A 25998-nucleotide genomic window follows, 5' to 3' on the forward strand; every position below is an offset into this window, starting at 1 on the left:
GGGACGCCACAACGTGGAGTAGGCAAGTTTTGTACTTGGCCGAACCACGGGATAAACCACTGTGTCATCTCTGTGTTGATCTCTTTGTGGTTATCGTGTTGTGCAAGTTCTCCTCTCTAGCCACTTGGCTTAACTGTGCTAACTCTAATCAAGTTTTGTGGATTAAGTTTTAAGTTTTCACAGGATCACCTATTCACCCCCCCCCCTCTAGGTGCTCTCACCTTTTGCTCTTAATTGACAATTTTGGTGAGGCAATGAGGTTAAAGGGCCAACAATGATCCCGTTTTGGTGCTTGATGCCAAAGAGGGAGAAATTAAGGCCAAAGCAAGCAAATGGATCAGCTACCACTTGAGAATTTTGAAAATAGTAGAGTTAGAACCTTTGTTTTGTCAAAATACTCTTATTGTCTCTTGTTGTCAAAAGTAGGTCTCTTGTGGGGAGAATGTTTGATTATGGGAAAAAGGGGGAGTTTTTGGATCTTTGATCAATTTCTCTTGGAGTACCTCTGTTTATGCCTCAACAAGTGTGTTTGACTTAGAGATAGGAAATTGAATTTGATTTGCAAAAACAAACCAAGTGGTGGCAAAGAATGATCCAAATATGCCAAATTTGAATCAAAAACAATTCTTGTTCTCATTTGCATTGAATTAATGTGGGCCTGACCCAAATTAATATTCAATAATAGTCAATGCTAAAGGCCCAATTTGATGCTACGGTGTACTAGTACTTTAGTACCATACCGAAAGTTTAACGGACAAATCAATGAACTTAAATAGATGGACCATTGGTGCATCTATTAAAAAGTTGAGAAAAGGGTGAAAGACTGCCACACACATGCCCCGCCTGCCGGGCCAGGCCGTGGCCGAGGCCGAGGTCGAGACCGAGGCCATGGCCGTACCGTGGTAGATCGAACCTTGGTCCAAATATTCCTTCCTAACAGTTGCATATTTTGCCTGGAGTGATGACTGTCCATTACTGTCGTCAGTTACTAGTGCAAGGGAAATGTGCCCTTGGGCCATTTCTAGTATATTTTGGTGATTAAGTGCCCAACACATAATTGAGTGAGTAATGATGTGCCAAATGATGAATGAAGTGCAAATCAACAAGAAGGTATGACTCTAGACTTAGTACATTGGTTTTTGTGTACTAACATATTTGTCTAAGTGCTAGAATCAAGAAAATAAAAGGATTGGAAAAGAGCTGGTTGTGTTCAGCCAGCTGCTGCTCAGTCTAGGTGCACCGGACTGTCCGGTGGTGCACCGGACAGTGTTTGGTGCGCCAGGCTGGCTTTGGCGAACTGGCCACTCTCAGGAATTTGTTGGCGGCGTACGGCTATAATTCACTGAACTGTCCGGTGGTGCACCGGACTGTCCGGTGAGCCAACGGTCGGCCGCGCAATCCGCGCGCGACGCGTGGCCCCAGCCAACGGTCGGCTGGGGGCACCGGACAGTGTACGGTGTGCCAACGGCTACAATTCTACAACGGTCGGCTGTGCCATTTTTGGAAGGAGATCCGCACCGGACAATGAACAGTGGATGTCCGGTGGTGCACCGGACTGTCCGGTGCGCCATCCGACAGAAGGCAAGAATTGCCTTCCAAGAATGCCTCCAACGGCTCCTAGCTGCCTTGGGGCTATAAAAGGGACCCCTATGCGCATGGAGGAGTCATCCAAGCATTCATTGATCATTCCTAAGCACCAAGACTTCATTCTCGCGCATTCGATTCTTTGAGATAGTGACTTGAGCTCCATTTGAGTAGAGAACTTTTTGAGTTGTGTTGTGAGCTCAAGTTGTGGCTTGTGTGCGTGATTATGCTCGTGCTTTGAGTCTTGTGTGTGTTACTCTTCCCAGCCTTACTTCCGTGCTTCTTTGTGATCAACAATTGTAAGGGCGAGAGGCTCCAAGTTGTGGAGATTCCTCGCAAACGGGAAAGAGTAAAAGAAAGAAAAACACCGTGGTATTCAAGTCGATCATTGGATCACTTGAGAGGGGTTGAGTGCAACCCTCGTCCATTGGGACGCCACAACGTGGAGTAGGCAAGTGTTATACTTGGCCGAACCACAGGATAAATCATTGTGTCTCTTGTGCTTGTTTTCTTTGTGACTATTGTGTTTCACAAGAGCTCGATTCTTAGCCACTTGATTCTATTGTGCTAACACTTAATCAAGTTTTGTGGCTATAAGTTTTAAGTTTTTACAGGATCACCTATTCACCCCCCCCCCCTTCTAGGTGCTCTCAACTAGCCATTTCCTATGTTATGGTTAGTAACGGACGGGCTGTAATGACTGTCAACTAGTAACAGACATCATTGATGGCATGAGTTTCTGGCTGGCTAAAACGGTAGCTCTGATGGCGACCATTACTGTCTGTTCGCCTCCCTCTGCGTGTGTACATATACGGAGGAGGTGAGGCTGTTTCTGGTGACAACACGTATGAATAGTCTCAGACGTGTTGCACACAACCATTCCCGTCCCACCTTCTGCGAGCATAAAGAGTGTGGGTGAGTAGACCTCTGAAATCGCTGTCCGTAGAGCTACACTTGCATGGGTGTGCGGGCGATCAGGTTTTTAGGGAGCGTACTTGCAACTGCTCGCTCCGTCCGCTCGACCAGCACTGATCAGGTTCCTCATCACCGGCACCGTTCGAGGGACTGCACTGTGTACATCTGAAAGTCGTCTAGAGGAGGGGGTGAATAGGCGGAATCTAAAAATTATAAACTTAAGCACACACTACAAGTCGGGGTTAGCGTTAGAAATGAATCCGAGTCCGAAATAGAGGGGAAAACAAATCAACCAAGAAATAAAGCAGATGAACACGGTGATTTGTTTTACTGAGGTCAGGTTCTAAAGAACCTAGTCCCCGTTGAGGTGGTCACAAAGACCGGGTCTCTTTCAACCCTTTCCCTCTCTCAAACGGTCACTTAGACCGAGTGAGCTTTCTCCTTAATCAAACGGGTCACTTAGACCCCACAAGGACCACCACACACTTGGTGTCTCTTGCTTTGATTACAATTCACTTGGGAACAAGAATGAGGAAGGAAGAAAGCGATCCAAGCAAAAAAGCACATAGAACACGAGCAAACTCTCTCTCAAGTCACTAGGTGGTTAGAATGAATTCTAGACTTGGAGAGGCTTTAATCTTTTAGAAATGTGTCTTGGAGTGAATGCACTAGCTCTTGTATTGAATGTGAAGTGCTGGAAACTTGGATGCTTGGAGTGGTGGTGGTCGGGGGGTATTTATAGCTGTCACACCTGGTTTTAGAAGGCAAACCGAATGCGAACCATGTACGTGTCAGGATCAGCAATTCACGTACACAGCAGTTACATAACTGGACATCATCACACAGTGCTCAAATGATAATATAAAAGGGAAACAATAGTCGATTACCTCATATGTCTGAGACATCCACATAGTCTTTACAATAATCAAAGTGCGGAAAAGAAACGTAAATACACGCGGCCTTCACAGGCAGCCGACTGGGGGTTGCTGCTAACCCACGCCTAGAACTCATCGTAATCTTGGAACTCCTAGAAGTCTCCTTCCATGGCTTCATCTTCTCCTGAGCAGTGGTTGCAATGCAGACAACCTGGGGAAGGGGGGGTTTGGTGTGTAGAGCAAGGGTGAGTACACATCAACATACTCAGCAAGTATCCTGTCTGGCTGTAGTGGACTAGCTTTATGTGGGGGTAAGTCAAGCAGCTGCTTTTAGTTGGTCAGATTATTATTACTAGTAGAGAAAGCCAAGTTTTAGCGTTAACCCAAGTTATTAACCCAAAGTACCCTTTCCAAATGGAAAGAATACTACTACCATTACCATAGTCATAATCAAAACCATCAATCTCATTGCCACCTGTAGTCCGAACATCTCTGATCAAGTATCACTAATCAATGGAGCTCCCTTGGCCGCTCATAACCACGAGCACGGCTGATATATCAGTTTTCAAACACTCTGCAGAGGTTGTGCACTTTACCCACAAGCCGTGATTCCCTTTCTGCCCGGAGATCATGACTCTCCATTGATCACTACCAAGGTGACCCAGCAGGGTTTCACTACGTAGCCTTTACAAAGATTCCTCGGGGCTGTAGCCGCCCGTTAGGTTTCCTAAATGTACCGCACTCCACCCCAAGGGACAAATCAACCTTGGCAGAGCGAGCCGCATACATCGAGCCCCATTGACGGCACGATGGCTAAGCAAACTACACCCCGGTTCCTCTAATTATTCAGCTAAGGGCATCCCATTCCACCCTCATGCACTACAATAGAACAACCCTGTAGCTACGCATGTCTAGCAACACATGGTTTTATATGTTGCAAGGAAGCATATAACAACAGTTATTATGTGTTGCTTACGAACACAAAGCAACACATATTATGTTCTGCAAGTGTTATGTGTTGCTAACGAGCATAGAGCAACACTTATTATGTGTTGCAAATATCACTGGTGTAGCTATTGTATGTTGCAATTAAACCGTTAAGTGATTAGATATGTAGCCATAGCCATGATTTATACATGTTGCAAGGTAATCCATACAGTATTGTAAGTATAAGTATTGTAGAAAATTACTATTGTAATTATGCGTACTGTACAAATTTACGCAACTGTTTTATGTACACTGTACAAATTTACAGAAAACTGGTATTGCAAAAAAAATAGTGGTGCTAACCCTGGTATTTGATCCTGCGACCTAACCTATGGGCATACCATAATCCATGCTTTAGTAGCCCACTGAGCTAATAACGAATTGTGATAGGAAAGTGTTTATATTTTACTTATTCAATCTTCTGAACGCGGTGGAGCCAGAGCTGGGGAATGGAACCCTCATTTTTCCTTATTATTAAACCTTCTCTGGCCATCGCGGGATTCCCAAATTGGAGGGCGGCCACCGCGTCGGCGAAGACGAGGAAGAGGTAATTCCTCCTTCATATTCCCCATTCAACCTAGAGTTCTAGGTTTTCTGTTGACTGTTCCTGCATTGCGACTTGGCCTTCCTGGAGTACACGTTGTGCTGCGCCGCGAGCTACGCGCTAGCCTTTCCCCCTCCCTTCTATCCAAGCCAGCACCTAGAAGAGGATGCCGTTGTGGCTGCCATGGATCTGTTCCATGCGCGTATTGTTCTATCTCATGGGTGATGCCTGACTATATGTTTGTATTCCTCAGTGGAGGATGGGAGCCTGATAGATTCAGCTAGTGCCTAGTTTTTGCTGCAAAGGCATGAACATTAGAGTAGCTTCTCGCAGACTTTTTAGCCCGCAATAGTTTAAGTTATTTGATTTGTACATAGTAGCTTCTCGCGGACTTTATAGTAGAATTAACATCAGTATTTGTTATAGTTTCATAATGGATTTGGAGGTGGTAAAGCTTCTTTTGCAATGTTCTAAAGGCTCGGCTCAATATGTAGCCGGTGTAAAAGGCTTCTTAGAATTTGCATTCAAAGATAAGCATGAAGGAAGCAAGATTTATTGCCCTTGTCAGTCATGCGTGCACACTCCTGTGCAGCCAAGTGATGTTATGTTTGAGCATTTGGTGTGCAATGGGATACTTGAGAATTATGACCAATGGGATTTTCATGGAGATACTTCTGGGCATGGAAATAATAATATGGGTCAAAATAGTTGTAGTAACGAAAGACAAGTTAATATGACGCAAATGATTCATGATACAATACAACACATGTATGATGACACACCTATGGTTGATGGCAATGCTCCTACGAAAGGGTCCTGTTTGGATGCAGCAAAGTTTTATAAGATGATTGAGGAATCAAATCAGCTGCTATGGACAGGATGTGAGTTGACAATTCTAACTTTATTGGTGCTTCTATTTAATATAAAATCAATAAACAAATGGACGGATAAATCTTTTGGTGATCTTCTTGACATTCTTCATATGGCTATTCCAAATGGACAACAACTCCCCAATAATTTTTATGAAGCCAAAAAAATTATTTCAAAATTTGGATTAGGGTATGAGGATATTCATGTGTAACGCCCTGAATTTGGGGGTAGAATTTTTTCTTCTTTTCTCTCACCAAATTTAGGCGTTACCCTTTTCTTTTCTCGTTCCCTCGCTAAACCTTGATCTTTTCCAAAGTCGCAGCGGGTTTTGACTTTAGACCTCGTGTAAAGCAAAACCTTAAAACACTTTATTTTGTGTGATGCACCATGCTGAACCATGCATACTTTTTGTTTGATTAAAAATGTGAATGCTTTCGTCTAGAGAAAATTAGAAATTAGAAAAAAAGAAAAAGCCTTTTCTTTTTTTTCTCTCTTCTTTCTTTCTTTTTCTTCCCTCTTCCCCCCCCCTTCTCCCCTATTCAGCCCAGCCCCCCCCCCTTCGGCCGGCCCAGCTGGCGGCCCAGCCGCCCCCTCCCCCCTCTCTCGCGTGGGCCTCGCGCCGGCCCAGCCGCGCGCCCCCTCCCTCCCCCACTTTGGGCCCAACCGGCCCAGCCGCCCCCCCACCCTTTTTCTTTTTTCCAAAAATCCTCCCGCGGGCCCCGCCCGTCATCTCTCTCTCTCTCTCCCTCCCCTGCCCTAACCGCCGCCGCCGCCCTCCCCTGCTCGTCCGAGCCGCCGCCATCGCTCCTCCCCGCCCGCCGGTGAGGCTCCCCCCCCTCCTCCCTCCTCCCCTCCCTCTCCTTCCTCCCTCTCCTCCCTCCGGCGCCCTCCTCTCACCCGCGCCGCCCGGCTTGGCTCCCGGCTCGGCTGTCCCGGCGAGCTCGGCCCGGCCCCGGCCGCCCTCTCCTCGCCGCGCCCGGCCGGCTCCGGCCCCGGCCACCCCGGCCGTTCGCGCCCCCGACCCCGCCCGGCCGCGCCCGACGAGCCCCGCCCCGTCCCGCGCCCCGGCCGCCCTCGCCCGGCCCCGCTCCGCCGCCCCTTCCCCGTCCCCGGCCGTCCCGGGTTGGCCGCGCCCCTCGGCCCCGCCTCCGGCGACCAGCCCGCCCCCGCGCTCGGCCGCCCCGCCGGCGAGCCGCCCCGCCCCCTCCCGTGTCCGGCTCGGCCCCGCCCACGGCGAGCCCGGCCGCGCCCGCTCGGTCCCGCCCTCGCGGCCGCTCCGGCGAGCCGCCCCGCGCCCGCCCCGGTGAGCCGCTCGGCCCCGGCGACCCGCCCTCGCCGCGCCCGGCCCCGGCTCGGCGAGCCTCACCCGCTCGGCCCCGGCTCGGCGAGCCTCGCCCGCTCGGCCCGGCTCCCTGGCCGCCCCGGCGCCGCCCCGTGCCCGGCCGCCCCCCGGCGAGCCGTCCCGCCCCGCCTCGAGCTCGGCCGCCCCCCCCCCCCGGTTCAACCGCCCCCGTGCCCCGGCTCGGCCGCTCGTCCCCGCGCTGGGCCTCGTCCGGCCGTATCCTCGCTCGCCCGCGCTCGCTTTCCCGTGCGTGCTTGCCCGCTCGCCCCGCCGTGCCTTGCTCGCGTCGTGTCGGCCCTCGGCGTGGCCTCGAGCTCGGCCCAGCGTGCCTTCGGCGCGTGGCCTGGAGCTCGGCCAGCGCACAGCCCCGACGCGTGCGCGACTCGTTCGCAGCACGTTGAGTGTGGCTTTGCGCGTGCGCGTGTTCGCGCAGCGTTCCGGCGTAGCTCGTCGTGCCCGCGACACGATCGTCTACCCCCTAACCCCGTCTACCCCCCCCCCCCCCGTCTCCTATATGCGCTAATCATGTTGTTTATATTAATAAGGTAGGAGTCTCAATTTGGAAATTGGTTACGTTAGTTAATTTGTAAAGTCAATCGTCTATCTTATTCAATGTTAATCTACTAAAAGTGATCGTGTTTACATTGGTGCATGTAGCTAATCCGTTTGTTAGAACCAACTGGAACGAGAGCGCGTGACGTCTAGTCATTCGTTTACCCGTAGTGCCCCTCGAGCATAAGCCTTAACCCCTGCGAGACCTTCCCTCGTTTCTTTCTAACCAAGGTAAATCCATTATCGTATGTGGTATTCTATGCATATTTGCTCTACTTGTTCTCTTGTATGGTGTACTGTTGGTTTCCTAATTTCAATGGATGGATGTATGTATGTTTGCACCCGCTTAGAGAACGATCCGGTTGAAGAGCCCGAGGAACTCGCAGGAGAAGCCCCTGAGCAGCAGTCGGTTGGTGGAGGCAAGTGTCCTTTGACCTATCTCTGTCCTATTCATCATTTAATTCACCTCCCGCTTTACACATTTATGCCTAAGGACTGACTAGCTTTTGTTATCCATATCCTTGTTTACCTATATGGGTTGGATTATTATTAGTTAGCTTTATGCTATTGCTCAACTCTAATCAATGAACATGATGAGATTATCTATGATACGCTGTTTTCCCTTCTCTTATTATGATGTTGTACTTGTGGCTTTAAGGGGGCTCGAGCGGTTTCTCGAGTGCCTCTCCGTAAGGACCTGTTCTATGGATGACCGCCCGGGAAAACAGTGCAACCATGAGGGTGGAATGGGGTGCCCTTAGCTGAATAATTAGAGGATCTAGGGTGTAGTTCGCTTCGCCGTCGTGCCGTCAATGGGGCTCGGTGTATGCGGCTCGCTCTGCCAAGGTTGATTTGTCCCTTGGGGAGGAGTGCGGTACATTTAGGAAACCTAACGGGCAGCTACAGCCCCGGGGAATCTTTGTAAAGGCTACGTAGTGAGACCCTGCCTATTCACCTTGGTAGTGTTTAAGGGTTTGATCGACCCGAGGCAAGAGGGAATCACGGCTTGTGGGTAAAGTGCACAACCTCTGCAGAGTGTTTGAAAACTGATATATCAGTCGTGCTCGCGGTTATGAGCGGCCAAGGGAGCTCCAGTGATTAGTGGTACTTGATCAGAGACATTATGGTACAGGTGGTTATGAGACCGATGGTTTTGGTTATGGATATGGTGCTGGTAAGTGGTATTCTTTCCGTTTGGAAAGGGTACATCGGGCTAATAACTTGGGTTAAAGCTAAAACCTGGCTTTTTATTAGTAAATAATAATCTGACCAACTAAAAGCAACTGCTTGACTTATCCCCACATAAAGCTAGTCCACTACAGCCAAACAGGATACTTGCTGAGTATGTTGATGTGTACTCACCCTTGCTCTACACACCAAAGCCCCCCCCATCACCAGGTTGTCAGCATTGCAACCACTGCTCAGGAGAAGATGAAGCTGTGGAAGGAGACTTCCAGGAGTTCCAAGACTACGACGAGTTCTAGGTGTGGGTTAGCGGCAACCCCCAGTCGGCTGCCTGTGAAGGCCGCGGTTATCTACGTTTCTTTTCCGCACTTTGATTTATTGTAAGGACTATATGGATGTCTCAGACGTATGATGTAATCGACTATTATTTCCCTTTTAATACTATTTTGAGCACTGTGTGATGACGTCCATGTTATGTAACTGCTGTGTACGTGAATAACTGATCCTGGCACGTACATGGTTCGCATTCGGTTTGCCTTCTAAAACCGGGTGTGACATAAGTGGTATCAAAGCCGTGCTGACTGTAGGACCGCTAACCTAGAATAGAATGGTCGTTCTAAGGACTATAGACCTCTGTCGCTGCCTTGACTTTGATATCCCTTCAAAAGTTGGTCATACCGACCAAACCTATGTTCTACTATATAATATACCTTGCTGAAAATCATGTTTTATTCTAATCCTTCATTTACTTATGATTCATTATTTGCTGGTCATATTAATTCTGTTCTCACCCTTTTTGCTTGCGATGTCTTTTGTAGATGGATCGACTTAGACACACTGCACGAAAGTCCGTCATCCACTTCTTACCCTCCCGCCTTGCTGAGCGTCCGCTTCGCCGTCCCGTGGCCGGACAGTCCAGCCACTTGGAGAGACTGTACCACCGCCTGCATGAGGAGCAGGAACGTCGACGACAAGAGCAGCAGGGCTCTTCCTTCTCGCTCCAACAGGAGATAGAGTCCGTGAGGAGCTGCTCCCCCGTGCTTCCTCTGGAGGCGCCCCCTGCACCACCACTGGGCGCCCCAGCTTCTGGAGTAGCTGCTGGAGGAGACCCAGATGACGGAGGTGGCGACGACAGCTCGAGCCACGGCACCGACTTCTCTGCTAACCCTGAGCCGGAAGGATGGGTTGCTCGACCCATCACTCGCGACGCTGCTCGCGGGTGTCACTTCCATGATGCGGTCGACACCCTGCTACGTCGGGCACTTAACCGGCATACTTGGTCCATCGAGTATCGCTGTGTGGTCTACCAGCACAGTCGCGGGGTCTACCCGGACCGCTGGGAGGCAACCTGCTTGGTGCGCCGCCCGGAGAACAGTCTCCAGGGTGCGGAGGCCTGCTCAGAGCACTATTCCATCTCTGAGCGGGACTCAGCTGAGGCAGCCATGCAAGATGTTGCATGGCGTGCGCTTTCGCACTACTGCTCGGTTTTCGGTGGGGTAGCTGACGGCCTTGACCTGAAGTATTACCCTCGCCGTCCATCTGGCAGCATAGGAGGCGTGATTGTCTCACCTGTCGGTGAGGGCAATCCTCGGTTGAGCAGCACAGTCAACCTAGCCGCCGTGCTAAACACGGAGCTGGACCATGCACTAGACGAGCTGAGTAGGGCTCGTGCTGAGATCGCCCTGCTGCGGGCTGAGCGCGTGGAACGTCGTCACCTGGACGATGGTTCCCCCGCTCCCGTTGGGACTCAGCACCCGTACCGCTCACCTCGGCGTGGACACCAGTCTTATGGCAATCCCGACTGCAAGACCAAGATAAATCTAGAACCATAGCTCGTTAGAATTGGATCTTGTAATTAATACGAAATATATACGTAGAAGCTACAGTCTTAGCGTTAGTCTCGGTTTTAGTTAGTCTTAGTTAGACAGGGTAGTTTGCTATATCCTGTGCATTTATGTTTGTCATGATGAACTATGTTTGAGTTGGATCTTTGTAATGATTGTCACCAGAGTGTGGGTATCCCCTGCATTTTGGTTTACCTATTATGTTAATGGAGTTAGTTATATAGTTGGGAAACCTTTTGTTCCACTTTCCTTTTTATCTGAGAGGCTGTGTGGTCTGTGTTAGAGATCAGTGAAGATGCTCATCTGTTCAGTGCTGTTGAAGAATTCTATACTCTTTTCTTATGCTTCAAGATTTGCCAGATCAGTTATGATGTGTGATTGCATTCTGCAGATGTCAGAGAACAGGCACAGAGGAGGAAGGCGTGCTCAGCAGGAGCGAGCCGCTCAACAGGAGGAGGTGCCTCAGCAGCAGCACCTGCCGCCCCCGCCCCCGATGTCCATCGAGCAGATGTTTCTGATGCAGACTCAGGCAGTTCAAGCCATCGGTCAGACTCTGGCCGCCATTCAGCAGTAGCAGCAGCAGCAGGCACCACCTCAGCCTCAGCCTCAGATGCCCAGAGACAAGCGTGCTGAATTCATGAGAGGCCATCCACCAACGTTCGCTCATTCTTCTGACCCCATGGATGCTGAAGACTGGCTGCGCACTGTGGAGCGTGAGTTGCATACCGCTCAGTGCGATGACAGGGAGAAAGTCCTGTATGGTCCCCGTCTGTTGAGAGGAGCAGCCCAGTCATGGTGGGAGTCTTACCTCGCCACCCATGCCCACCCTGATGCCATCACCTAGGAAGAGTTCAGAGGTAGCTTTCGTCAGTACCATGTTCCTGCAGGTCTGATGACAGTGAAGAAGGAGGAGTTCCTGGCCCTCAAGCAAGGGCCATTGTCTGTCAGTGAGTACCGAGACAGGTTTCTGCAATTGTCTCGCTATGCTCCTGAAGATGTCAACACTGACGCCAAGCGACAGTACCGTTTCCTGAGAGGCTTGGTTGACCCTCTGCAGTACCAACTGATGAATCACACCTTCCCAACATTCTAGCACCTGATTGACAGAGCAATCATGACAGAGAGAAAGCGTAAAGAGATGGAGGATCGTAAGCGCAAGATCAGTGGACCCCAGCCTGGAAGCAGCAATCGTCCTCGTTTCTCAGGCAATCAACCTCAGCAGTTCAGGCAGAACCAGCGTCCACCTCAGCAACATCAGCAATTCCAAAGGCAGTATCCTCAGCATCAGTATCAGAACCGTCAGAGCAATCAGTCAGGAGGTCAGTTTCAGAGGCAGAATCAGCAAGCACCTCGTCTTCCTGCCCCAGCAAATCAGCAAAACAATCAGGCAGCACCAGCTCAGGTTGGAAACAGAGCATGTTTCCACTGTGGAGAGCAAGGCCACTGGGTGATGCAATGTCCGAAGAAGGCAGCCCAGCAGCAGTCAGGCCCCAATGCCCCAGCGAAGCAGAATGTGTCTCAGCCTGGAGCAGGCAACCGCTCTCAGCCGCGTTACAATCATGGAAGGCTGAACCACTTGGAGGCTGAAGCAGTTCAGGAGACCCCCGGCATGATAGTAGGTATGTTCCCAGTCGACTCCCATATTGCAGAAGTGTTATTTGATACTGGAGCAACGCATTCTTTCATTACTGCATCATGGGTAGAAGCACATAATCTTCCAATTACTACCATGTCAACCCCCATTCAAATTGACTCAGCCGGTGGTAGAATTCGAGCCGATAGCATTTGTTTGAATATAAGTGTGGAAGTAAGGGGGATAGTGTTTCCCGCCAACCTTATAGTAATGGGTACTCAGGGAATAGATGTCATCCTAGGGATGAATTGGCTAGATAAGTATCAGGCAGTTATCAGTTGTGATAAAAGGACCATCAAGTTGGTGTCCCCACTAGGAGAGGAAGTGGTGACCGAGTTAGTCCCGCCTGAGCCAAAGAAAGGAAGTTGTTATCAGCTAGCTGTTGATAGTAGTGAAGCAGACCCGATTGAGAGTATCGAGGTTGTGTCCGAGTTCCCAGATGTGTTTCCAAAGGACTTACCGGGTATGCCACCAGAGCGGAAAGTTGAGTTTGCCATAGAGCTTCTTCCTGGGACCGCCCCTATCTTCAAGAGAGCTTACAGAATATCTGGACCAGAGTTGGTTGAGCTTAAGAAGCAGATTGATGAACTGTCAGAGAAAGGTTACATCCAGCCAAGCACCTCGCCTTGGGCCGCCCCTGTCCTATTTGTTGAGAAGAAAGATGGCACCAAGAGGATGTGTATCGATTATCGAGCTTTGAATGAAGTCACCATCAAGAACAAGTACCCCCTGCCCAGAATAGAAGATCTGTTCGACCAGTTGAGAGGAGCCAGTGTGTTCTCCAAGATTGATCTGAGGTCAGGTTATCATCAGCTCAGGATCCGACCTTCGGACATTCCGAAGACGGCATTCATTACCAAGTATGGGTTGTACGAGTTCATAGTGATGTCTTTTGGTTTGACCAATGCGCCAGCGTTCTTCATGAACTTGATGAACAATGTATTCATGGATTACCTTGATAAGTTTGTGGTGGTATTCATTGATGACATTCTGGTTTATTCTCAAAGCGAAGAAGAGCACGCAGATCATTTGAAGATGGTATTGCAGAGATTGCGAGAGCACCAGTTGTATGCAAAGTTGAGCAAGTGTGAGTTCTGGATCAGTGAAGTCCTGTTTTTGGGTCACATAATCAACAAAGAAGGATTGGTTGTGGATCCGAAGAAAGTGGCAGACATTTTGAACTGGAAAGCGCCAACAGATGCCCGAGGAATCAAGAGTTTCATTGGAATGGCTGGATATTATCGGCGATTCATTGAAGGGTTTTCGAAGATTGCGAAACCAATGACAGCGTTGCTAGGCAACAAAGTTGAGTTCATGTGGACCCAGAAATGTCAAGAGGCTTTTGAAGCGCTGAAAGAGAAGTTGACTACAGCGCCTATCCTAGTCTTGCCTGATGTGCACAAGCCCTTCTCGGTGTATTGTGATGCTTGTTACACAGGTCTAGGATGTGTGTTGATGCAAGAGGGAAGAGTTGTGGCTTACTCGTCCCGACAGCTGAAGGTTCATGAGAAGAACTACCCAATCCATGATCTAGAGTTGGCTGCAGTGGTTCACGCACTGAAAACATGGAGGCACTACCTGTATGGGCAGAAATGCGATGTTTACACAGATCACAAGAGTCTGAAGTACATATTCACTCAGTCAGAGTTGAACATGAGGCAATGAAGATGGCTAGAGTTGATCAAAGATTATGAGTTGGAGATTCATTACCATCCAGTCAAAGCAAACGTAGTGGCAGATGCTTTGAGCAGAAAGAGTCAAGTCAATCTGATGGTCGCTCGTCCGATGCCTTATGAGTTGGCCAAGGAGTTTGACAGGTTGAGTCTCGGGTTTCTGAACAATTCGCGAGGAGTTACAGTTGAGTTGGAACCTACCTTAGAGCACGAAATCAAAGAAGCGCAGAAGAATGATGAGAAGATCAGTGAGATCCGGCGACTGATTCTAGATGGCAGAGGCAAAGATTTTCGAGAAGATGCAGAAGGCGTGATATGGTTCAAAGACCGCTTGTGTGTTCCCAATGTCCAGTCCATTCGGGAGTTGATTCTGAAGGAAGCTCATGAGACGGCCTATTCAATTCACCCTGGCAGTGAGAAGATGTATCAGGATCTGAAGAAGAAATTCTGGTGGTACGGAATGAAGAGGGAAATCGCAGAGCATGTGGCTATGTGCGATAGTTGTCGAAGAATTAAGGCAGAGCACCAGAGACCTGCTGGATTGTTGCAACCGTTGCAGATCCCTCAGTGGAAATGGGATGAAATTGGTATGGATTTCATAGTCGGATTGCCTCGCACTCGAGCCAGCTACAATTCCATCTGGGTAGTAGTGGACCCTTTGACCAAGTCAGCCCACTTCATACCTATCAAGACCAACTATAGCAGTGTCGTATTGGCAGAATTGTATATGTCTCGGATCGTTTGTCTTCATGGTGTGCCAAAGAAGATAGTGTCAGACAGAGGAACACAGTTCACCTCTCATTTCTGGCAGCAGTTGCATGAAGCCTTGGGCACACATCTGAATTTCAGTTCAGCTTATCATCCGCAGACAGATGGCCAGACCGAAAGGACCAACCAAATTCTTGAAGACATGTTGAGAGCCTGTGCGTTGCAAGATCAGTCCGGATGGGATAAGAGATTGCCTTATGCAGAGTTTTCCTATAACAACAGTTATCAGGCTAGTTTGAAGATGTCACCATTTCAGGCGCTCTATGGAAGGAGTTGTAGAACTCCGTTGCAATGGGATCAGCCTGGAGAAAAGCAAGTGTTTGGGCTAGACATTTTGCTTGAAGCTGAAGAAAACATCAAGATGGTCCGAGAGAATCTGAAGATAGCGCAATCAAGACAGCGAAGCTATGCAGACACAAGAAGAAGAGAGCTGAGTTTCGAAGTCGGAGACTTTGTCTATCTTAAAGTGTCACCGATCAGAGGAGTCAAGAGGTTCGGAGTCAAAGGCAAGCTAGCACCCCGCTACATTGGTCCGTACCAAATTCTCTCAAGGCGTGGAGAAGTGGCTTATCAGCTCAGTTTGCTAGAGAATTTGTCTGCTATGCATGATGTCTTTCATGTGTCTCAGTTGAAGAAGTGCTTGCGTGTGCCAGAAGAGCAGTTGCCGGTGGAAGGTCTTGAAGTCCAGGAGGACTTGACCTACGTTGAGAAGCCAGTGCAAATCCTTGAGGTTGCAGACCGAGTCACCCGAAGGAAGACCATCAGAATGTGCAAAGTCAGATGGAATCACCATTCAGAGGAAGAAGCAACCTGGGAGCGTGAAGATGACCTGATGGCCAAGTACCCTGAGCTCTTTGCTAGCCAACCCTGAATCTCGAGGGCGAGATTCTTTTAAGGGGGATAGGTTTGTAATGCCCTGAATTTGGGGGTAGAATTTTTTCTTCTTTTCTCTCACCAAATTCAGGTGTTACCCTTTTCTTTTCTCGTTCCCTCGCTAAACCTTGATCTTTTCCAAAGTCGCAGCGGGTTTTGGCTTTAGACCTCGTGTAAAGCAAAACCTTAAAACACTTTATTTTGTGTGATGCACCATGCCGAACCATGCATACTTTTTGTTTGATTAAAAATGTGAATGCTTTCGTCTAGAGAAAATTAGAAATTAGAAAAAAAGAAAAAGCCTTTTCTTTTTTTCTCTCTTCTTTCTTTCTTTTTCTTCCCTCTCTCCCCCCCCCCCTTCTCCCCTATTCGGCCCAGCCGCCCCCCCCTTCGGCCGGCCCAGCTGGCGGCCCAGCCGCCCCCTCCCCCCTCTTCCGTGTGGGCCCGCGCCGGCCCAGCCGCGCGCCCCCTCCCTCCCCCACTTTGGGCCCAACCGGCCCAGCCGCCCCCCCACCCTTTTTCTTTTTTCCAAAAATCCTCTCGCGGGCCCCGCCCGTCATCTCTCTCTCTCCCTCCCCTGCCCTAACCGCCGCCGCCGCCCTCCCCTGCACGTCCGAGCCGCCGCCGTCGCCCCTCCCCGCCCGCCGGTGAGGCTCCCCCCCCTCCTCCCTCCTGCCCTCCCTCTCCTTCCTCCCTCTCCTCCCTCCGGTGCCCTCCTCTCACCCGCGCCGCCCGGCTTGGCTCCCGGCTCGGCCGTCCCGGCGAGCTCGACCCGGCCCCGGCCGCCCTCTCCTCGCCGCGCCCGGCCGGCTCCGGCCCCGGCCACCCCGGCCGTTCGCGCCCCCGACCCCGCCCGGCCGTGCCCGACGAGCCCCGTCCCGCGCCCCGGCCGCCCTCGCCCGGCCTCGCTCCGCCGCCCCTTCCCCGTCCCCGGCCGTCCCGGCTTGGCCGCGCCCCTCGGCCCCGCCTCCGACGACCAGCCCGCCCCTGCGCTCGGCCGCCCCGCCCCCTCCCGTGTCCGGCTCGGCCCCACCCCGGCGAGCCCGGCCGCGCCCGCTCGGTCCCGCCCTCGCGGCCGCTCCGGCGAGCCGCCCCGCGCCCGCCCCGGTGAGCCGCTCGGCCCCGGCGACCCGCCCTCGCCGCGCCCGGCCCCGGCTCGGCGAGCCTCGCCCGCTCGGCCCGGCTCCCTGGCCGCCTCGGTGCCCCGCGCCGCCCCGTGCCCGGCCGCCCCCGGCGAGCCGCGCTTGGCCCTGCCCCGGCCGCCCCCAGGTTCAACCCCCCCGGTTCAACCGCCCCCGTGCCCCGGCTCGGCCGCCCGTCCCCGCGCTCGGCCTCGTCCGGCGGTATCCTCGCTCGCCCCGCCGTGCCTTGCTCGCGTCGTGTCGGCCCTCGGCGTGGCCTCGAGCTCGGCCCAGCGTACCTTCGGCGCGTGGCCTCGAGCTCGGCCAGCGCACGGCCCCGACGCGTGCGCGACTCGTTCGCAGCACGTTGAGTGTGGCTTTGCGCGTGCGCGTGTTCGCGCAGCGTTCCGGCGTAGCTCGTCGTGCCCGCGACACGATCGTCTACCCCCTAACCCCATCTACCCCCCCCCCCCCCCCCCGTCTCCTATATGCGCTAATCACGTTGTTTATATTAATAAGGTAGGAGTCTCAATTTGGAAATTGGTTACGTTAGTTAATTTGTATAGTCAATCGTCTATCTTATTCAATGTTAATCTACTAAAAGTGATCGCGTTTACATTGGTGCATGTAGCTAATCCGTTTGTTAGAACCAACTGGAACGAGAGCGCGTGACGTCTAGTCATTCGTTTACCCGTAGTGCCCCTCGAGCATAAGCCTTAACCCCTGCGAGACCTTCCCTCGTTTCTTTCTAACCAAGGTAAATCCATTATCGTATGTGGTATTCTATGCATATTTGCTCTACTTGATCTCTTGTATGGTGTACTGTTGGTTTCCTAATTTCAATGGATGGATGTATGTATGTTTGCACCCGCTTAGAGAACGATCCGGTTGAAGAGCCCGAGGAACTCGCAGGAGAAGCCCCTGAGCAGCAGTCGGTTGGTGGAGGCAAGTGTCCTTTGACCTATCTCTGTCCTATTCATTATTTAATTCACCTCCCACTTTACACATTTATGCCTAAGGACTGACTAGCTTTTGTTATCCATATCCTTGTTTACCTATATGGGTTGGATTATTATTAGTTAGCTTTATGCTATTGCTCAACTCTAATCAATGAACATGATGAGATTATCTATGATACGCTGTTTTCCCTTCTCTTATTATGATGTTGTACTTGTGCCTCTCCGTAAGGACCTGTTCTATGGATGACCGCCCGGGAAAACAGTGCAACCATGAGGGTGGAATGGGGTGCCCTTAGCTGAATAATTAGAGGATCTGGGGTGTAGTTCGCTTCGCCGTCGTGCCGTCAATGGGGCTCGGTGTATGCGGCTCGCTCTGCCAAGGTTGATTTGTCCCTTGGGGAGGAGTGCGGTACATTTAGAAAACCTAATGGGCGGCTACAGCCCCGGGTAATCTTTGTAAAGGCTACGTAGTGAGACCCTGCCTATTCACCTTGGTAGTGTTTAAGGGTTTGATCGACCCGAGGCAAGAGGGAATCACGGCTTGTGGGTAAAGTGCACAACCTCTGTAGAGTGTTTGAAAACTGATATATCAGTCGTGCTCGCGGTTATGAGCGGCCAAGGGAGCTCCAGTGATTAGTGGTACTTGATCAGAGACATTATGGTACAGGTGGTTATGAGACCGGTGGTTTTGGTTATGGCTATGGTGCTGGTAAGTGGTATTCTTTCCGTTTGGAAAGGGTACATCGGGCTAATAACTTGGGTTAAAGCTAAAACCTGGCTTTTTATTAGTAAATAATAATCTGACCAATTAAAAGCAACTGCTTGACTTATCCCCACATAAAGCTAGTCCACTACAGCCAAACAGGGTACTTGCTGAGTATGTTGATGTGTACTCACCCTTGCTCTACACACCAAACCCCCCCCAATCCCCAGGTTGTCAGCATTGCAACCACTGCTCAGGAGAAGATGAAGCTGTGGAAGGAGACTTCCAGGAGTTCCAAGACTACGACGAGTTCTAGGTGTGGGTTAGCGGCAACCCCCAGTCGGCTGCCTGTGAAGGCCGCGATTATCTACGTTTCTTTTCTGCACTTTGATTTATTGTAAGGACTATATGGACGTCTCAGACGTATGATGTAATCGACTATTATTTCCCTTTTAATACTATTTTGAGCACTGTGTGATGATGTCCATGTTATGTAACTGCTGTGTACGTGAATAACTGATCCTGGCACGTACATGGTTCGCATTCGGTTTGCCTTCTAAAACCGGGTGTGACATCATGCTTGTCCAAATAATTGCCAACTATATTGGAAGGGGAAAAGATGATGATTTCTGCTCTACCTGTAAGGCCTCACGGTGGAAGGGTATGCAACCTGAGTCGGTTTTAATAAAGAAACAAAGAAGGAAAGCTAGTCCTTGCAAAGTTTTGCGATACTTTCCTATTAAAGATAGGCTAAAAAGATTGTTTATGTGCAAGGATATAGCACCTCTCATAAGGTGGCATGATGAAGAGAGCATAAAGGATGGTGCATTACGTCATCCAGCAGATGCACCCGTATGGACTAGGTTCGATGAAAAGTTCCCATTTTTTGCATCTGACTCGCGTAATATTCATTTTGGGTTGGCTACAGATGGGTTTAATCCATTTGGGATGTTGAGCAGTACTCATAGTTGTTGGCCAGTAGTTTTAACAGTATATAACCTACCTCCGCGGTTATGCATGAAAGATCATAATCTTATGCTGTCCTTATTGATTCCTGGTCCTAAAAGTCCTGGAGACAAAATTCATGTGTTCTTGGAACCACTATTGGAGGACCTGAAAGATATATTTCAGAATGGCATGTCCACATATGACGCATCGAGAGATGAACTATTTAATTTGCGAGGGGTTGTTTTAATGATGACAAGTGACTTGCCAGGTTTAGGAATGCTCTCATCACATATGGTTCATGGCGAATTTGCTTGCCCGCCATGTGGTGACAATGCATGGACCAAACGTCTAAAGCACGGTCGTAAGTCATCTTTTATGGGACACCGTCAATGGCTTGATGAAGACCATCCTTATCGTTTTGATGCAGATTCATTTGATAGAACAACAGAGCTAAGATCAGCTCCTATGACCTATTATGATCGTTCGATTTTGCCTAACATAATTTCACTAGGGGATTTTAAGAATTCTAAAACTTACAAGTCTGTAAGTAGCCTGTTCACATTGCCATATTGGGATCATAATATTCTTAGATACAATCTTGATGTGATGCATATTGAGAAGAATGTTTTTGATAATCTACATGGTACACTGTTCAATTTAGATGGAAAGACAAAAGATAATCTCAAATCTCGTCTAGATTTACAAGACATGAACATTAGACAAGACCTGCACCCCCAAGAGAAACCTTCCGGCAAATGGTATTTGCCACCAGCAAGATATGCTATGAATAAAAGTGAGAGGCAAGCATTCTATAAAGTACTTCGAGGAATAACAGTTCCTGATGGGTATTGTAGGAATATAGCGACATGTGTTAATGTTGCGGAAGGGAAAATTGTTGGTCTAAAAACTCATGATTGTCATGTCATGATGCAACAACTTATGCCTAATGCTTCCAGGGTGATTCTTCCAGATGATATTACAGCACTACTGCATGATGCTTACATTCTCAATTTTCCCCTCACCGAAAGTATCTGATACTGCGGTTGAGCCATACAATGCCTCTCTTTCTGCCCACCAGTTGGTTGAGAACGTTGATGAGTGTATGGTTCTTGACAACGAGGCCCTCTACGACATTTGCTTCAGGACTCTTAAGCTGACCACCCCTAGCTGTAAGCAGACTCTTTTCTTTCTCAATTTTATCTATTCAGCATTGCAGATAATTCCCTGCTTGTACTAGTGTATTACTGTGTGTTTTAACAATGTGTATTTGTTATTTCCTGCAGTTGGTGATTTGAAACATTTGATCTCTGCAACCATGAGTGGAGTCACCTGCTGCCTAAGGTTCCCTGGTCAGCTGAACTCCGACCTCAGGAAGCTGGCAGTGAACCTAATCCCCTTCCCCCGCCTCCACTTCTTCATGGTTGGCTTCGCGCCGCTGATGTCCCATGGCTCCCAGCAGTATCGAGCACTCACAGTCCCCGAGCTCACACAACAGATGTGGGACGCCAAGAACATGATGTGCGCCGCTGACCCTCGCCACGGGCGTTACCTCATCGCCTCAGCCATATTCCGCGGGAAGATGAGCACCAAGGAGGTCGACGAGCAGATGATCAACGTGCAGAACAAGAACTCGTCCTACTTCGTGGAGTGGATCCCCAACAACGTGAAGTCCAGCGTGTGTGACATCCCGCCGAGGGGCCTGTCCATGGCGTCCACCTTCGTGCTACGTAGTTCCCATGGTGCTGTGCAGTGATTTTTTACCTTTTCTTTATGTTGGCCATGATTCTCTTGTTTAGCTACAAAGTAGGGTCGTGTATCTACAGCCAGACCTGTGGGCTGTTTATTTTAGTTCAACATGTGGATGATTCCCTCACTGATGGGGGCTGTTGTTGTTTGTAATATGTGCTATTGAATAGCCTTTTATTTTATGAACTGGCCAATGGCCTTTGTGGTTCAATTATTGTGCTTCCTGTGTTCTTCATTTTTTGACAATGGCCAATGGTGAATGATGGTCTAAACTGCAGCGCAGTTTCTTTGCCATTAAAACTTTGAAAAAAGCAGGCAAACTGAAACTGTTTCAGCAGCTCAACTGCATAGCCAAACTGAATAAACCAATGCTGAATTACAGTGTCTTCCAGAATTTCAGAAGCACATTGACAGCTCATGTACAAGGTTTCTTGATCTACATATTAATTGACCAATGCTGAATAAACCAATGCTAAAACTGTGGCAAATGAACCCCCTTTAACACAGATCTTCTTTAGCATATTACACAACAGAACTCCCTAGAAAAACTAGTGAAGAGAAAATATTTCTGGTGTTTTGCAGTCTGCACTTAACTGCCCTGAACTTCTTCAGTTTACTGCAGAAGCAAATCCATTCCTCTATTTCTCAAATTTCTCCACACAAACAAAGCTACCCTCCCACATCAAACCTGTTTACTGGACATTAGTCTTTGACTTTGTTGTAAACTTCCAGAGGCCATACCTCATAAATTTCGAGTTATAGAGCCCCAAAGTGAGGCACATCACACAGGGACCATAGTTTCAGTCTACTGAAAACTGAACCCAGAATTTCAGACTGTTCTGGACAATTTGGAATTATATGGTGGCTGTTCTGGACAGTTTGGAACTAGGACCTTTATAGAAAAGCTGAAGAGTAAATATTGGTGTACAAGTTTACTTAACAATGATTACCTTGGTACCATGTAAAATAAGTAGTTAAATACCCTCAAAGTTGCCTTGACAGTCTGCAATTCTGGGTTCAGTTTCAGTAAACTGAAATTATGGTTTCTGTGGGATATGCCTCACTTTGGGGCTCTATAACTCGAAACCTGTAAGGTATTGACTCTGGAAGTTTAATTTACAACAAATTGTAAGATCAATGTTCAGTGAATAAGTTTGATGTGGGAGGGTAGCTATGTTCTTATGGAGAAATAGGAGAAAAGGGAGGCTGAATCTGGGTCTGCAGTCGACTGAACTAGATCGGTACAGTCCAGAAATCTATGAAAAATAGTGCTGACTGTTAGTTTTGGGGTGCTTCCTTTTCAATGTTGTGTTTGCTAACTGTTAAAGTTGGGCTACCAGTTTGCTAATTATCATTTATGTCGATGGTGATTAATGTGAACTCTATGCCGAACACCTTGTACATGAGATTCTTGAATGGAGATGCATTTTAATTGGCAGTACACTAGGGTGTTGCATAATTAAATTGAAGTTAATTATATGTACAAAATTAACTCTTTCGTAATCATCCAAAAATATTAAAATATTGAATACTCATTGTGATGTAATGACAGGTAAAAAGGAAAGATATGCAATCTGCAACTACCTTTGATAAAACCAAGTGTGCTACCACATCAAAGGTGACAGTGAAAATCAACTTTCTTGTTAAGTATATCGAATTCTTTTCATTACTAATATGCATTAGTTATAGGTTACGGTGCATGAAACAAAAGGTGACTCAAAAAATTTTGTACATTCATATTCTTAAATCCACTTTACTAATTCGATATTTTTGTCCATAAATCAGGGTACTCCAGGTGACCGACCAACAGATGAGTCAATATTGGTAAAATCAAAATTTTCTTACCATTATTGTGCCCACATTACATAAGTATTTACTGATACACTTGAGCATGTTTACTAGACTGGAGCACAAGTGTTCTTAAAAAGCTGGAGATGTCCAACCAAGACTGTTGCCTTAGGCACAGTACTTGGTCGAGACCCAAATCATAAAGTTGGAGGTGTTAAGTTAGGCAGAGAATTTTGGATGGTGCGTGTTAGACTTGTAATACTGCCTATTGAGCCTTTGATTCGACCATACGACAACATGGAAGTTATTGGTGATGTCAGCAACAATCTTATAGCATGGCCTTGGTGTTGTGTATGAACTACCCTCTTACTTAACTAGTCATTACTACTTCGAACTACTAATATCAATTTCAGTATTATGATTATCCGTGCAGATTGAAGACGACAAAAACTGATATATGCTCATTTCAACATCATGACGCTTCAACTCAGTTCAGGATGATATCATGATGTAAGTTCACTGTAATCCCCTCATTGTGGTTTATTGTTTTAGACTCTTGGACCCCTAAGAAGTTTACGATGTTCCTATATATGATAGTATAACACATGGTGCTCAATTATTTTTGCATCATCAACATGAGTCCACCACAATTGTTTTTCTGAAATGCTATCTTATTGTTCATCAATTTCAGTTCAATGTTGCGTATGAGCTATATTTCATTTCAAGCTACTGAAACTTCTTCATGAAAATATGTAATTATCATAGTGACACATAATTAAATCAAGGACCTAGTAGAGTTGAAGCTGGAATTGGTTTGGGTCAAACCGGATGGCGTGGATCTGTTTTTGTTTCTAGGTTGATGTAGTTTGGGTGGGGATGGTTAGAGAAGAGGCACATTTCTGGTTTGGCTCGGCGCAATGTTAAATAGGCTTTTGCAATGTGTAACGGTACTTCAACATCAGTGCAATTCAGTGCTGATCGGTGCAGATCAGTGTTGTAATTTGGTTGGTTGTCTGGATGCACCAAGACATGCAATTCAGTGCAGATCGGTTTTGGGGAGAGGGAGTGGTTTGGAGTTGAGTACAGTATTGTTCTAGTCTATACACATTCAGTAGCACATCCAGTTCTTAGGTTGTTTCGTCAGGGGCAATTGATCTCGCAGGGATGTCCAACAACAATGATATTGTTGTTAACTTGATTTTTGTGTATAATTGGCTACCTCCATTTAAATTTATGCACGGGTACAATATAGAACATCATGAAACATTAATGTTGTTGATCACTAACTTCTATTATTTTCTTTTCAGTTTCGAAGCTGCAAGATTTCTACAGAATCCGAAGACTACTTATTTCAAACCAGATGGCGTGGATCACTACCTCCATTTAAATAGTTTTGCTTATTTCACTATGATGAATTTCAGATTTGTTTAGGATATGAGTCATATGTTGTTTATATCTTTGTCCCAAAAATACTTGAACACGCATCAAGCGGTGATTATTTTAAGTTCTGCTACGCTGAATCGTGACTATTATTTTATTTAAATGCAAAATTATTTGTCCATTATTGTCATGTTTATGCCTGTGATTATCAAAATTATTTCTTGTTTACTATTGGCAAATGTTGTTGTATAATCATTTTTATTAATAAACGATTAATTCTTTGCAACACATGTATGTGCTGCCACAAATCCATTACAAATGTTACCATTGCTATATGCTTCAACCACCTTGCAACACATATATGTGTTACCATAAATCCAATCAAAATGTTGCCTTAACCTACTCGTCATTGCCAGTACAAACGCATGTAACCGTTGGAGTAGGGAGTAAATATCCGTTGCAGCGTAGCAACGCTTATAGTTATGGCTTACCAACGTATATGTAAACGTTGCAATAGTACCTAGCAACGGCAATATAGGCAACACATAATTATGCGTTGGTATTAGGCTCAGCAACACTTATTTGGACTTCTAGCAACGCATTAATACGTTGCTATAGGGTTTTTTTGTAGTGATGGTTGCACTGTTTTCCCGGGCGGTTATCCAACGAATAGGTCCTTACGGAGAGGCACTCGAGAAACCGCTCGAGCCCCCTTGAATGACACAAGTATAACATCATAATAAAGAAGGGAAACAACGTATCATTCATAAATCTCATCTTGTTCATTGATTAGAGTTGAGCAATAGCATAAAGCTAAACCATAATAATCCAACCCAAATAGGTAAACAAGGACATGGATAACAAAAGCTAGTCAATCCTTAGGTATAACTGTGTAAATGCGGGAAGTGAATTATAGAATGTATAGGACAAAGATAGGTCAAGGGACACTTGCCTCCACCAACCAGGTGTTGCTCAGGGGCTTCTCCTGTGAGTTCTTCGGGCTCTTCAACCAGATCGTTCTCTATACGAGCGCAAACATACATACATCCACACATTTAATACAAAAGAACAGTACACCATACAATAGAATGCAATAAATAAACAGATGTTCCACGTGGGGCTCGCAATTACGGTTAAGAGAGAAAGAGGAAAAGACAGTTGGGTCTACAGCCGAGAAGCGATCACGTTACATAAGTATAAATTAAACCACTCGCTTAACAGAAGGGCATTAATTTGGACACTGCGTTGAGCATAAAGTAAAGTCATGTTCCACATTTAATCATTATAAATAGATAAAGATGAATGGAAGGGAGTGGTCGCACGGCGAGACGTACGACACACCATTTAGATTGAATTAAGAAGTAAACGACTCGCCGTGCGATAGAGCGCGCAACGAGTTTCTTGCATTAATCATAGATAAACGTTAAGCGTTGCGCGACGAAACGCACGACGGCTTATGTCAACTGAACTGCATTTAAACGAATCGTCGTGCGACGTAGCACATCGACAAAACTAAAATTAAAATAGATTAGAACGAGGGTTAAACGCAGCGCGACTACGGTCGTACTCGCGGGAGCACGTTGCGCGTGCCAACGGCACGCGAACCGTGCAGGCGCGCGGGACGCGAGTCGCCGGGGCACGGGCGCGGGCAGGGGCGCGCGAGGGTGCAGGCAGGGGCACGGCCGGGGGCGCGCGGCCAAGGCACGCG

The 25998-nt window shown here is 48.0% G+C and overlaps 1 protein-coding gene and 1 long non-coding RNA gene across 2 annotated transcripts; both read left to right on the forward strand.

Moving 5' to 3' along the window:
- The first annotated feature begins 20367 nt into the window (after nucleotides 1-20367).
- On the forward strand, nucleotides 20368-21333 carry LOC103653230 (tubulin beta-1 chain). The gene is made up of 2 exons (XM_008680185.2): nucleotides 20368-20545; nucleotides 20660-21333. The coding sequence occupies exons 1-2, from the start codon at nucleotides 20368-20370 to the stop codon at nucleotides 21127-21129; spliced, it is 648 nt and encodes a 215-aa protein (XP_008678407.1). The 3' UTR covers nucleotides 21130-21333.
- Nucleotides 21334-22676: 1343 nt separating this feature from the next.
- Nucleotides 22677-23114, forward strand: LOC103653229 (uncharacterized). Its single transcript, XR_565343.2, has 3 exons — nucleotides 22677-22740; nucleotides 22908-22946; nucleotides 23025-23114. It is a non-coding gene; the product is annotated as an uncharacterized lncRNA (long non-coding RNA).
- Nucleotides 23115-25998: the final 2884 nt, after the last annotated feature.

The sequence above is a fragment of the Zea mays genome, chromosome 4, assembly GCF_902167145.1.
Source record: "Zea mays cultivar B73 chromosome 4, Zm-B73-REFERENCE-NAM-5.0, whole genome shotgun sequence".
NCBI lineage: Eukaryota > Viridiplantae > Streptophyta > Magnoliopsida > Poales > Poaceae > Zea > Zea mays.

Coding starts and splice junctions, on each gene's coding strand:
- LOC103653230 (XM_008680185.2), top strand. CDS start 20,368: ATGATGCTTACATTCTCAATTTTCCCCTCACCGAAAGTATCTGATACT. Junction 20,546..20,659: donor TAAGCTGACCACCCCTAGCT/GTAAGCAGACTC, acceptor TATTTCCTGCAG/TTGGTGATTTGAAACATTTG.